Source organism: Monodon monoceros, unplaced genomic scaffold, assembly GCF_005190385.1.
Source record: "Monodon monoceros isolate NGI ecotype Baffin Bay Population unplaced genomic scaffold, NGI_Narwhal_1 Super_Scaffold_21, whole genome shotgun sequence".
Taxonomy (NCBI): domain Eukaryota; kingdom Metazoa; phylum Chordata; class Mammalia; order Artiodactyla; family Monodontidae; genus Monodon; species Monodon monoceros.
In genome coordinates, this window is record NW_021703778.1 from 145,608,970 (window position 1) to 145,621,676 (window position 12,707).

At 40.7% G+C, this 12,707-nt stretch overlaps 1 protein-coding gene across 1 annotated transcript in view; it reads right to left on the bottom strand.

Annotated features, from left to right (window-relative positions):
- Window positions 1-1,011: 1,011 nt before the first annotated feature.
- HEATR4 (HEAT repeat containing 4) overlaps window positions 1,012-12,707 on the bottom strand; it is a 77,444-nt gene continuing 65,748 nt past the window's right edge. The window contains exon 17 of the mRNA XM_029237565.1: window positions 1,012-2,179. Within this exon, the coding sequence (XP_029093398.1) occupies window positions 2,021-2,179 (159 nt within the window). The 3' untranslated portion in view covers window positions 1,012-2,020. The remainder of the gene's footprint in view (window positions 2,180-12,707) is intronic.

Here is a 12,707-nt window from a genome sequence, read left to right on the forward strand (position 1 = left end):
CAAATTGGGCCAAACAGAAGCTTCCTTTTAAAGTAGGATAGGCAGCAATCCCTTGTCTAATCAACCTGTGGAGTTAGCGAATGTCTGTGGCAGAAGAAAGGAGACAAAAAATGGAAAAAGGAGCAATGGAAAGGAGACAGCCGAAACATTCTGTGCGGGAAGACTCTCCCACAACTGCCTCAGTCTGGAAGGACAGGCAAGGATCTCTGGAATATTTTGTCATTATAGCAGTTTATTAATATGAATAGATACAGCTAGAAAGCACGAGGGCAAGGAGAATGGATGACCTGCTTCTTTACTGTGAAGCAACAAGTGAACCGATTTGGAAACACAAGAGGAAAATGGAGCTGTCGTGGAGCCCTGCCGAGTTCCATCCTCCAGCTTTTCTCGTGTCCTTCCCCCCACCTGGAAGATCTTCCCTCCTCCCCTCACTCTATCTAAGGCTCGTGCTATCCCTGAGACCCATGACTACTCCAGCGCCCTTCTCCCCTGGACTCCTACGACACATCTTCTGTGTACCCCACAATTCCTACTAGATTAAGCATACTGTCTTTCAAAGGTTCTTATATGTGTGTTTTATAGAACCCTTTGTACACTCCTCAAAGACAAGGGCCATTTCTGCTGCTTCTGCTACATCTCCCAGAGCGCCTGAGGCCTCATAGACCCTCTGGCCTTGCTGACTGACTGAAGGGTTCCGTTCAGGCTTCTTGTTCCTGCCAGTGATGCAGAGAGCACAATAAAGTCCTTTCATTATGAAATGACAAAGTCAAAGACAGAGGGGCTGAGAAAGTACTCACACAGAATTATTTATTGTCTCAAACGTCTCATGGCAGCCAGATCTCAGAATCTTCAGACTTGATAGATGTGGAAATAATTTTGATGTATGTGATGGTGCTTTTTGGCTTAGTATTTAACTTGAAGTGTGTAAATTAATAAATAAAAACATGGATTACATGAGTCAGGAAAAGGGAAGATTTTCTTTTACATACTTAACTGATATCCCCCCAAAGTTCTTTTTTTCCGCCATGTTCAATAGCTGCTAGGTGTTCATGGTGGAAATTATTGCTTTTTATATTTCTGATCGTAACAGTGCAACCAGAAGAGAGGATCTGATTAGGGGGAGAAAAATGGAGAGAGAAATTCATATTGGCTCTATTTTAATCACTGAATGTCCCAAAGCTGTTTAGGGTGTGAACAGCAATCAATATTTAGGAAAGAAAGCTGGATGCACACTACTGTGAGTTCTGGATCTTTCCTCGTGCATGGCAGTTTTTTGGGTATTGTGTGCTCTTACGGGATCCCAGCTTAGAATACAGATAACATTTTGTAACTCTCCCGTGATGCCTTAATCTTTTAAGCATTAAGTACGTTAAGGAGGCTCATGAGAATTGCTACTCAGCCTTGTGAAACTGCAGCAATGCTTCCTAGGGATCTAAAAGTGTTCACACCCACCCACGCAGTACAAGGTGGAAAATATTGTACTAGCTCTGTTTTCTTGTAACAGTCCAGTGACATGGCTTCCTTATTGCCTTCTGGGCTGCAGTTAAAGAACTTGCTCTAGAACAAGACTAGACTTGTAGATAGAAAACATCACTTAAGATTTTCTTTCCTCGATTAATGGGATTCTAGTTTGGGTTTCAAAGGGCTCCTTGTATAGCTTACAAAAGATTCTGGGTCTTTGAATGTTTCTATTCTAGTAAAATTTGGAGTTCTGACCTATATTTAGTATATGACTTTTCTGGGTTATGGCAAAATATGGACTGTCACCTAATGTGATGTCAATTTTCTTTAACCCTCTGTGTAAATGGTGCACATTAAAGAGCCAGGTTTACTGTTAAACAGAGTTTTCTTTATAAACATAATGACAAAGAGATACACAACATCAGTTAAAGAGAAGAATGTGACTAGGTCCACTGCTGCCTGTGTCTTGGAGCGAGAGAAGGGCTCATCCTAGAAATAATTACCTTTCCTTCTAGGGGAAGAGGACATGACCCTGGAAAAAACCTGAGTTTTTACTTAGCTAGAGATCTTGGTTGTCAGATCCAAATGGTCCCATCGCAATTCTTTTTTCCCGGGCAGTGCGCAGATCTTTGACAAGTGATGAATGACCTCTGCTTCTTGTGTTTAGGCCCGGGACTGGACTCTGTGACCAGGGATTTGGTGTGCGGGGCCTCACAGGCTGCAGAGAGATATTAACATGTGAGCGCATGTGCAAAATGTGGTCTCATGTGACAGATCCAAAAAGAAAGCCTCTTCAGCCATGGTTTTATCAGAATAGCTCTGTGAACTACCATAATAAATAAAAGAATAGAATCTATGAGTCCAAGACCTGCCTGTTTTGACTGCAGTCAGCAGCCTAATGTGGAGAATACGCCTGAATTTCCCACCCAAGGCTTGGACCTCCACATGGTGATCTTTGGGGTTAGCCTGTGTTTTCTATGTCTTTATTAATATGTAGTAGTAGCAGCAGCTATGGGAACTGTAGTAGCAAATGACTAAAGAGCTTTATTCTTCATGTGTGCTAAGGTGGATTCACTCAGGGTGAACAGCCCCTGGGGACACAGCGCTGCTCTATTTTCACCTTATAAACCAAAGTAGTGATGGCCATGGTTGAGTTTGTACCTAGGTTAAAGCGTTCCCAGGAATCTAGCCTGTTCTAATGTTAATCTAGGTTTCTGTATTACTCTATGAAATAGTAAGAGAGTTATCTATCTCATTCCCAAATGTATTCTTAGCTTAGGGCCAAAGTACAAATGGAATCCCATTTACTAAACGTCTAAATATTTAAATGTTATAAATCAAGCTAGCAGGGATTTCCCTGGTGGTCCAGTGGCTAAGACTCCCACCCGCTGCAGGGGGCCCGGTTTGATCCCTGGTCAGGGAACTAGATCCCGCATGCTGCAACTAAAAGATCCCACGTGCCGCAGGATCTTCTAAGACTGGGCGCAGCCAAATAAATAAATAAATATTTTTTAAAAATCAAGCTAACAAACGGTTTTTGTTTTTTTTTTTGCGGTACACGGGCCTCTCACTGTCGTGGCCTCTCCCGTTGTGGAGCACAGGCTCCGGACGCGCAGGCCCAGCGGCCATGGCTCACGGGCCTAGTCACTCCGCGGCATGTGGGATCTTCCCGGACCAAGGCATGAACCCGTGTCCCCTGCATCGCAGGCGGACTCTCAACCACTGCGCCACCAGGGAAGCCCCAAACTGTTTTTAAATATATATATATATTTATTGACTTGGCCGCACCGCATCTTAGTTGTGGCATGCAGGATCTATTTCCCTGACCAGGGATCGAACCCGGGCTTCCTGCATTGGGAGCACGGAGTCATAACCACTGGACCACCAGGGAAGTCCCCAAACTATTAACTAAAATACAATCACCTACATTGACAAAAAGACCAGGTTTGAATTTGGAATTTTTGCAGTCTTTGGAGCTCCTTACCAGAATGTGGTGGTGCAGGAAAACTGCATTATAAATAAATGCACCATGTTTTTCTTTTGTGATAAGATCAAGCAAAATAGAATACATCAGAATTGTGTATTTGCAGGGAGCAAACCTCTAGTGGTACTACAAATGGTGAATTTTTTAAATTTTTAATTAATTTATTTTTTGGCCATGCTGTGAAGCATGCAGGATCTTAGTTCCCCAACAAGGGATGAAACCTGTGCCTCCTGCAGTGGAAGCATGGAGTCTTAACCACTGGACGGCCAGGGAAGTCCCTTGTGTATGTATATATCTTCCTCCTTCATTAAATAAATAGGAAAAATTTTATTATGATGTCTAATGAATTTAATGGGATTATTTCTGATTTTTTATATTGGGTCGGCCAAAAAGTTCATTCGTGTTTTTCCCATAAGATGCTACAAAAACCCGAACGAACTTTTTGGCCAACCCATACTTGACTCTTCTTTAATTAATCTCAAAAGCCTAACCCCAAAGTTTGATATATGCCCACTTACATATATGCAGAGAGAACACTATGCCTTGTATAATATTTCTTATTTCACAAATAACTTACAATTTTAGCTACATATTATATTGTATTTTTGCTATTTAAGGAAAAAGAACCAACACATTATTTATTATCTTGTTTTTCATTACTTAAAAAATTGAATAAATCAATTGTGACGGGTCATATCATTTTAACTTTTAATTTGTAAGTCTCACCTGCACATGAATGTTTGTAGCAACTTTATTCATAATCATTAAAAACTAGAATCAACCTTCGGTAGGTGAAATGAAAAACAAACTGTGGTACATCCATACAATGCAATATTGTTCACAGACAAGAAATAAGCTCTCAAGCCACAAAAGACTTGGGTGAACCTCCTTGAATATGCATCGCTAAGTGAAACAAGTTAGCCTGAAAAGGCTACATATGTATGATTTTAATTATATGACATTCTAGAAAAGGCAGAACTACAGAGATAATAAGAAGATCACTGATTGTCAGTTGTTTGCGGGGAGGAAGAGAGGATGGAAAAGAGGAAGCACAGAAGATTTTTAGTGTGGTTAAACTATTCTGCATGATACTGAAATGGTGGATACATGGCATTATGCATTTGTGAAAACCCGTAGAACTATACAGCACAAGAATGAAACTTAATGAATACAAATTTTAAAAAAAATCATTTAGGAGGTCAGGGAATCCCAGGAAAAACCCAGACTATGACAAGAGAATATAACCGTAACCTCAATTTAAATACATATTTTTGTTACAGACAGTGTTATGATGATGAAAAATATTTTCAAGCATAAACATATAGTATATTAGAATAAAATTCTGTCTGGAAGTTATTTCAAAATGGAAATGTAAGCTTAAAAAATACATTAAATTTTCAACTTCAAAGAGCTTGTTTATAATTTTTTTAAATGGATGATGGTAGGTATCGAACTGTTATAGATTTAGTTGGATGCATTTTAAAGTGATGTAACAGTTTTTTGTGGGGTTTTTTTTTGCGGTACGCGGGCCTCTCACTGCTGTGGCTTCTCCCGACGCGGAGCACAGGCTCCGGACGCGCAGGCTCAGCGGCCATGGCTCATGGGTCCAGCCGCTCCACGGCATGTGGGATCCTCCTGGACCGGGGGACGAACCCGCGTCCCCCGCATCGGCAGGCGGACTCTCAACCACTGCGCCACAAGGGAAGCCCGATGTAACAGTTTTAATTTAAAATATCAATATATATAAATGCTGGACTATGTAGATGTTAGAAATTAGATGCTTTGTGTCTATTTAAACTTAAAAAAAATATTTGATGTCAATGAAAAAAGGTGAAGAGGTGACATAGCTTTTCACAATTCTTTTAGAGGGTCCATGAGCAAAAGAGTTGGAAGTTCAACATCCTAGACAGCATCTTACATGATGTACTGCAGGACTTGGCAGACTTCTGTGAAGGGCCAAATATTAATAGTATATATTTTAGGCGTTGTGGGCCTGATGGCCTGTGTCAAAACTGCTCAGCTCTGCTATTGTAGTATGAGAGTAGCCACAGACAGTTTGTAATGAATGAGTGTGGTTGTATTCCAATAAAATTTATCTGTGGGCACTGAAATTTGAGTTTTGTACAAATTTTATTTCAGAAAATATTATTCTTCTTTTGATTTTTTCAACCATTTAAAAATATGAAAATCATTCTTAGTCCACAGGGCGTGTAAAAATAGGAGTCAGGCCAGATTTGGCCTGAGAGTTATAATTTGTTGATCCCTAATTTACAGTAATTTGGTAAAATAGTTTTACAAATTAGTGAGTCAGTAGTCTCAAAGTTAGACTGTAATCTGTCTCACATTTGCCAAAGCAAAGTCCTATATCCTTGAGGTCTTAAGCAAAATTATTCAGAAATGCATAAAGTTAAACATGAAAGTTCTTCTATTGCCAATAATGCCATTCCCCAGAGGCAACCTCTGACTTCAAATATTCAACTGTGCAGTCACACACACAAATACAACATATGTGGTTTTAAAGAAACTATATATAAATGTATATGGATTTTTTTAAAAAGGGACAACATATATGTTGTGCTGCAATTTGATTTTTCAGTTTACAATATATTTTCAACATCTTTCCTAGTCATTATTTTTAACAAGAATTCTTGAAACTTAGTCGACATTTGAGTCATTTCCAATTTTGAAATGATGAGCAATGAGCATCTGTATATATCTCTGTCTCTCTCTCTCTCTCTCTCTCTCTATCTCTATATGTTTGTACACATGGATGAATATTTCTGTAGGATAGATTCCTAGAAGCAGTATTACTGGATCAAAGATATCCACATTTTTATGTTGATGGGGTCATCCAAAAGTTTATCCTAGGGTTTCTCAACCTTGGTACATTTAGGGCCGGATAATTCTTTGTTGTGGGGCTGTACTGCACATTGTAGGATGTTTAGCAGCATCTCTGGCCTCTACGCATTAGATGCCAGTAGCATCTCCCCTGTTGTGACAATCAAAACTGTCTCTCGATATTGCCAAATGTCCCCTGGAAGGGAGGGGGGGCAAAATCATCTTGGGCTGAGAACCACTACCCTGGACACTTGTTTTTCTTTTTTCTTTAATTTCTTTTTCTCCCTATCCCCCTTTCAACAACTTATCATGTTATCCTTCCTTCAAAAAGGAAAAATGCTTAAAGGAATTTGTGACTTAGTATATATCACCGCTCTGTTATGGGATACATTGTGTCTCCCAAAATTCATGTGTTGAAGTTCTAACCCCCAGTACCTCAGAATGTGACTGTATTTGAAGATAGGGTCTTTAAAGAGGTTATTAAATTAAAATCAGATTGTAAAAATGGACCCTAATCTAATATGACTGATGTTCTTATAAAAAGGAGAAATTTTAACACAGAATTGTACAGAGGGAAGACCATATAAAGATTGGGAGAAGGCAGTCATCCACAAGCCAAGGAGAGAGGCCCCAGAAAACAGCCCTGCCAACACCTTGATCTCGGACTTCTAGCCTCCAGAAATTGTTTTCTGAAAATAAACTTCTTTGTTAAAGTCAGCCAGTCTGTGGTACTTTGTTACGGCAGCCCTGGCAAATTATTACACCTTCCCAGTGTATTTGAATTTTAAATAAAGAATGAATGAAAAAGGCAATGACTTATCCAAAGGTATACTATCTAACAATGGGATTTGGTGGGGGAGATAAATTTTCTGAGAGGATTCAGATCATTCTATGTAGATTTAAACATGGGATTGGCTCTATTCAATCTCTTTTCTACAGCAGCTTCTCTGATGAACAATTAGTAACTTCTATAATCTCAATGTCAAATTTCTTTCATTAAACAAAGATAATATCAATTCAAAAAAATAAGAGCAAGGCAAGCAATGATTAGAGATCAGAAGAAATGAAATGAATTAGGGAGAGTGAAGTTTGTTGTTTAAAAAAACACTATATATGTTTTTCTTTTTTTTTTTTGGCTGTGCCCTGCAGCTTGCGGGATCTTAGTTCCCCAACCAGGGATGGAACCCTTGCCCCTGCAGTGGAAGCACGGAGTCCTAACCAGTGGACTGCTAGGGAATTCCAAAAAAAACACTATATTTTTAATTGTACAAATGATATGTACAATGTAGAAAACCCAGACCATGCAAATATGCAAAGAAGAAGAAAATAAAAATCACCTGGAATCCCACCATTCAAAGACGATCACTGTTAAATATTGTGGCATAAAGACTCCCAAACTTTTTTCAGTAGTACGTATATATGGATGGATGTATAGATAGATAGAAATACACATACATATCGACACACACATATATATCTCCCAAATGGGATCCTACCATAATACTTATTTTGTCTGCTTTTTTTCTTATTCAATGATATATTGGGAACATTATTCCATGTCAGTAAATATATTTCTTTTTCTTTCTTTTTTTTGGCTGTGTTGGGTCTTCATTGCTGTGCGCGGGCTTTCTCTAGTTGCAGCGAGGAGCAGGGGCTACTCTTCGATGCGGTGCGCAGGCTTCTCATTGCGGTGGCTTCTCTTGTTGCGGAGCACGGGCTCTAGGTGTGCAGGCTCAGTAGTTGTGGCTTGCGGGCTCTAGAGCGCTGGCTCAGTAGTTGTGGCGCTCGGGCTTAGTTGCCCTGTGGCATGTGGGATCTTCGTGGATAAGGGATCAAACCTGTGTCCCCTGCATTGGCAGGCGGATTCTTAACCACTGCGCCACCAGGGAAGTCCCAGTAAATATATTTCTGAAAATGGTTATTAATAGCTGCTTTTGTTGAACTAAGTAGAGCCACAGGAAAATGATGAAATTAAAAGTAAGTCAGTCTCCAAAAGGTGTCTCCCAGTCACGAGGGAAACTAGAAGACAGATAGCAACAACATTCTTTACTTGAGGAACTCACAAAATGTTGAAAAAAGAAAAGGATGAGGTCACAGGAAAGACTAAGAGGAGGAGATATTGTACAGGATGTGGAAAAGACAAATTTACAGCTCTCGTCTAGCTAAGCCCAGTGTTTCCCAGCTTTGGCAGCAGAGAAGCATAGCTCATCCCCCCAGTTCACTACAGGATGTGTCCACTGTCTATTGAAAACTGCTCCCTTTGAAAAAGCAATGAAACCTCCCAGTGCGATCCTTGACCTGCCCTCTGCAATATTTCCCTGGGGAATCTGATATCAGGGTCTGGCCAGCACACACAGCCTGTATGTCAATTAGGAAGAGGGCTCCCCCTCTGCTGGCCCTTCCTCCAGACACTGCAGCCCTAGAGTAGGGCACAGGACTTTCGAGGATAACATCGGTTGGTTTCAGACCCTACTCTGGCCCTTGGCCAGGTAACTTTGTGCAGAGTGATACCTCACACAATGGCCTTGTCTGAAACGGTCCCACTCACCATTTAAACTTCCACAGGGCACAGGCAAAAATAGTCTTAATCTTCCCATCCCATGCTGTCATCCTGGCCAATTCAAGAACTTCTCTGACTCCCCCACTCCTAGTTTCTCTGAACTAGGCCTGAGGCACAAAAGCCATCATACAGGTCCTTGCCCCATAATAAAAAATTATAGCTACAATTTTTTAAGTGTTTAGATCTGTACCAGATCCTGTGCTAAGTGCCTTGCATGCATTATTTTATGCTCACAACAAAACATTATTTTCTCCATACATCTATGAAGAAGTATGTTCAATGACTATTCCTACTTTACAGATGAGATTACCGAGATCTGAGAGAGTAACTTGACTGAGCTAATGCCACAGATAATGAGTAGCAGGGACTCAATTCTGGTTGGTCTGCTTCCCACAAACATTTCCTGTGCATCTTCTCTGTGAAGAGCAGTGTGCTAAAAGCAAGAGAAAGAGGCATAAGGAAGTCCTTTGCTCGAAGGAGTTAACATTTTAGGAAGTTTAAGAAGGAATCTGATATATAATACACCAATACATACACAATGTGCTAAAGCAATGTGAAAGGGCCAAAGTTCTCCTGTGACTAGGGAGATGGGAGAGCCTTTGGGGAGGAGATGGAATGTGAAATGGGCTTTAATAAGGGTACTTGTTTTTATTTAAGATTTTTTTGATGTGGACTTTTTTTTTTTTTTTTTTTCTTCTCTGTACGCGGGCCTCTCAACTGTTGTGGCCTCTCCCGTTGCGGAGCACAGGCTTTGGACGCGCAGGCTCAGCGGCCATGGCTCATGGGCCCAGCCACTCTGTGGCATGTGGGATCTTCCCGGACCGGGGCACGAACCCGTGTCCCCTGCATCGGCAGGCGGACTCTCAAGCACTGCGCCACCAGGGAAGCCCCATTTTTTTTTTTTAAATCACAAACATTTATTACTTTCCCCAAAGCAGTTTGAAAAACATTTGGGAGGCAATGTAGAAGGCCCACTAGGTAGAATTAAAAGGTTTCTTTCTTTCCTTTTTTTTTTTTGAAATATAGTTGATTTAAAAGGTTGTGCTAGTTTCTGGCGTACAGCAAAGTGATTCTGATATATACATATTCTTTTTCAGATTCTTTTCCATTATAGGTTATCACAGGTATTGAATATAAGTCCCTAATTCCCTGTGCTAAACAGTAGGACTTTGGTGTTTATCTATTTTATATACAGTAATGTGTATATTAATCTTTTTTTTTTTTTTTTTTGCAGTATGCAGGCCTCTCACCGTTGTAGCCTCTCCCGCTGCGGAGCACAGGCTCCGGACGCCCAGGCTCAGCGGCCATGGCATGTGGGATCCTCCCGGACCGGGGCATGAACCCGCGTCCCCCGCACCGGCAGGCAGACCCCCAACCACTGCGCCACCAGGGAAGCCCCTGTATATTAATATTAATCTTAATCTCAAGATCCTAATTTATCCCTCTTCTCCCCTTTCCCCTTTGGTAACCATGTTTGTTTTCTATGTCTGTGAGTCTATTTCTGTTTTGTAAATAAGTTCCTTTGTATCATTTTTTTTAGATTCCACATAAAAGTGATATATGATCTTTGTCTGACTTACTTCACTTAGTATGATAATCTCTAGGTCCATCCATGTTGCTCCAAATGGCATAATTTCATTCTTTTTTATGGTATATATATATATATATATATATATACACCACATATTCTTTATCCATTCATTTGTTTTTGGACACTTAGGTTGCTTCCATGTCTTGGCTATTGTAAATAGTGCTGCTATGAACATTGGGGTGAATGTGTCTTTTCGAAATAGAGTTTTTGTCTTTTCTGGATATATGCCCAGGAGTGGGATTGCTGGATCCTATGGTAGCTCTATTTTTAGTTTTTTAAGGACCCTCCATACTGTTCTCCACAGTGGCTGCACCAACTTATATTCCCACCAAGAGTGCAGGAGGGTTCCCTTTTCTCCACACCCGCTCCAGCATTTATTATTCGTAGACTTTTTGATGATGGCCATTCTGACTGGTGTGAGGTGATACCTCATTGCAGTTTTGATTTGCATTTCTCTAATAATTAGTGATGTTGAACACCTGTTCATGTGCCTTTTGGCCATCTGTATGTCTTCTTTGGAGAAATGTCTATTTAGGTATCTGCCCATTTTTTTTTTAAGATTTATTTATTTTTATTTATTTATTTTGGCTACGCTGGGTCTTAGCTACAGCACACGGGATCTTCGTTGCAGCATGTGGGATCTTTTAGTTGCAGCATGTGGACTTCTTAGTTGTGGCATGCATGTGGGATCTAGTTCCCCTACCAGAGATCAAACCCAGGCCCCCTGCATTGGGAGTGCTGAGTCTTACCCACTGGATGACTAGGGAAGTCCCTCTGCCCATTTTTTGATTGGGTTTTTTGTTTTTCTAATATTTAGCTGTATAAGCTGTTTGTATATTTTGGAAATTAAGCCCTCGTTGGTCACATTAAAAATATTTTCTCTCATTACGTAGGTTGTCTTTTCGTTTTGTTTATGGTCTCCTTTGCTGTGCAAAAGCTTATACGTTTGATTAGGTCAAAAGGCTTCTTTCTTGAACTGAAGTTTCTCTCCTATTCTTGATCAGGTCTCTTGTTTTGAGTTCCAGAGAATATGGCAGGGGAAACCAGCAACATTGTTTCTCATCAAGGCCCAGTATAAGCCCACATGTTGAGCTGCCTGGAGAGTTTGCAATTTCTTTTTTTTTTCTCTTAATCATTATTAGAGTATAGTTGCTTTACAGTGTTGTGTTAGTTTTTACTGCACAGCAAAGTGAATCACCTATATGTATACATATATCCCCTCTTTTTTGGATTTCCTTCCCCTTTAGGTCACCACAGAGCATTGAGTAGAGTTCCCTGTGCTATACAGTAGGTTCTCATTAGTTATCTATTTTATACATAGTATCAATAGTGTATATATGTCAATCCCAATCTCCCAGTTCATCCCAACCCCCCCCCATTGCCCCATTGGTATCCATAGGTTTGTTCTCTATGTCTGTGTCTCTATTTCTGCTTTGTAAACAAGATCGTCTATACCAATTTTTTCAGATTCCACATATATGTGTTAATATATGATATTTGAGTGTTCCCTGGGGAGGCAAAATTGCCCCCACTTGAGGACCACTGTAATAGACCACGTGAGAAATTAAAAGGGTAGATGTGACACCTGGGTAGGGGTAAAATCGAAATGCTTTCTCAAGGGTTTGGATAGGAATGTGAGGAAGAAGACTGAGAGATCAAACAGAAACACAGAAAAGGCCCTAGAGGCCATGTAGTCTAACCTGCTCATAATTGCTTGCAAGGTTGTAAACTCTTTGGAAGGAAGTTTGGTAAAACCTATAATAATCACAAAAATTATCTTGCCCTATAATAATCACAAAAATTAAACTGACCCAGCAATTCCATTCCTGGTAATCTATCATAAATGTTTCAAATGAAGACAAGTAATCTTTATGTATAAAGCAACAATAGTTACATGGGGACAGTGACCATGTTCTCAACAATTGCACCCTCATGCCTACCACAGTGCCTGTTAATGAGAGGCCCAGATTTAAGAAGTCGATTTAAGGTTCAGAGGAGGTGAGTTTGAAGATTCTGGAGAGAGAAGTTGTAGCTAATAAAACAAAATCCCAGAGGGGGTGGGAAGGGCAGTTATCAAGAATACAGAATGGCCCCGGGGGCTTACCTGGTGGCGCAGTGGTTGAGAGTCCGCCTGCCGTTGCAGGCGACACGGGTTCGTGCCCCTGTCCAGGAGGATCCCACATGCCGCGGAGTGGCTGGGCCCATGAGCCATGGCCGCTGAGCCTGCGCGTCTGGAGCCTGTGCTCCGCAACGGGAGGGGCCACAACAGTGAG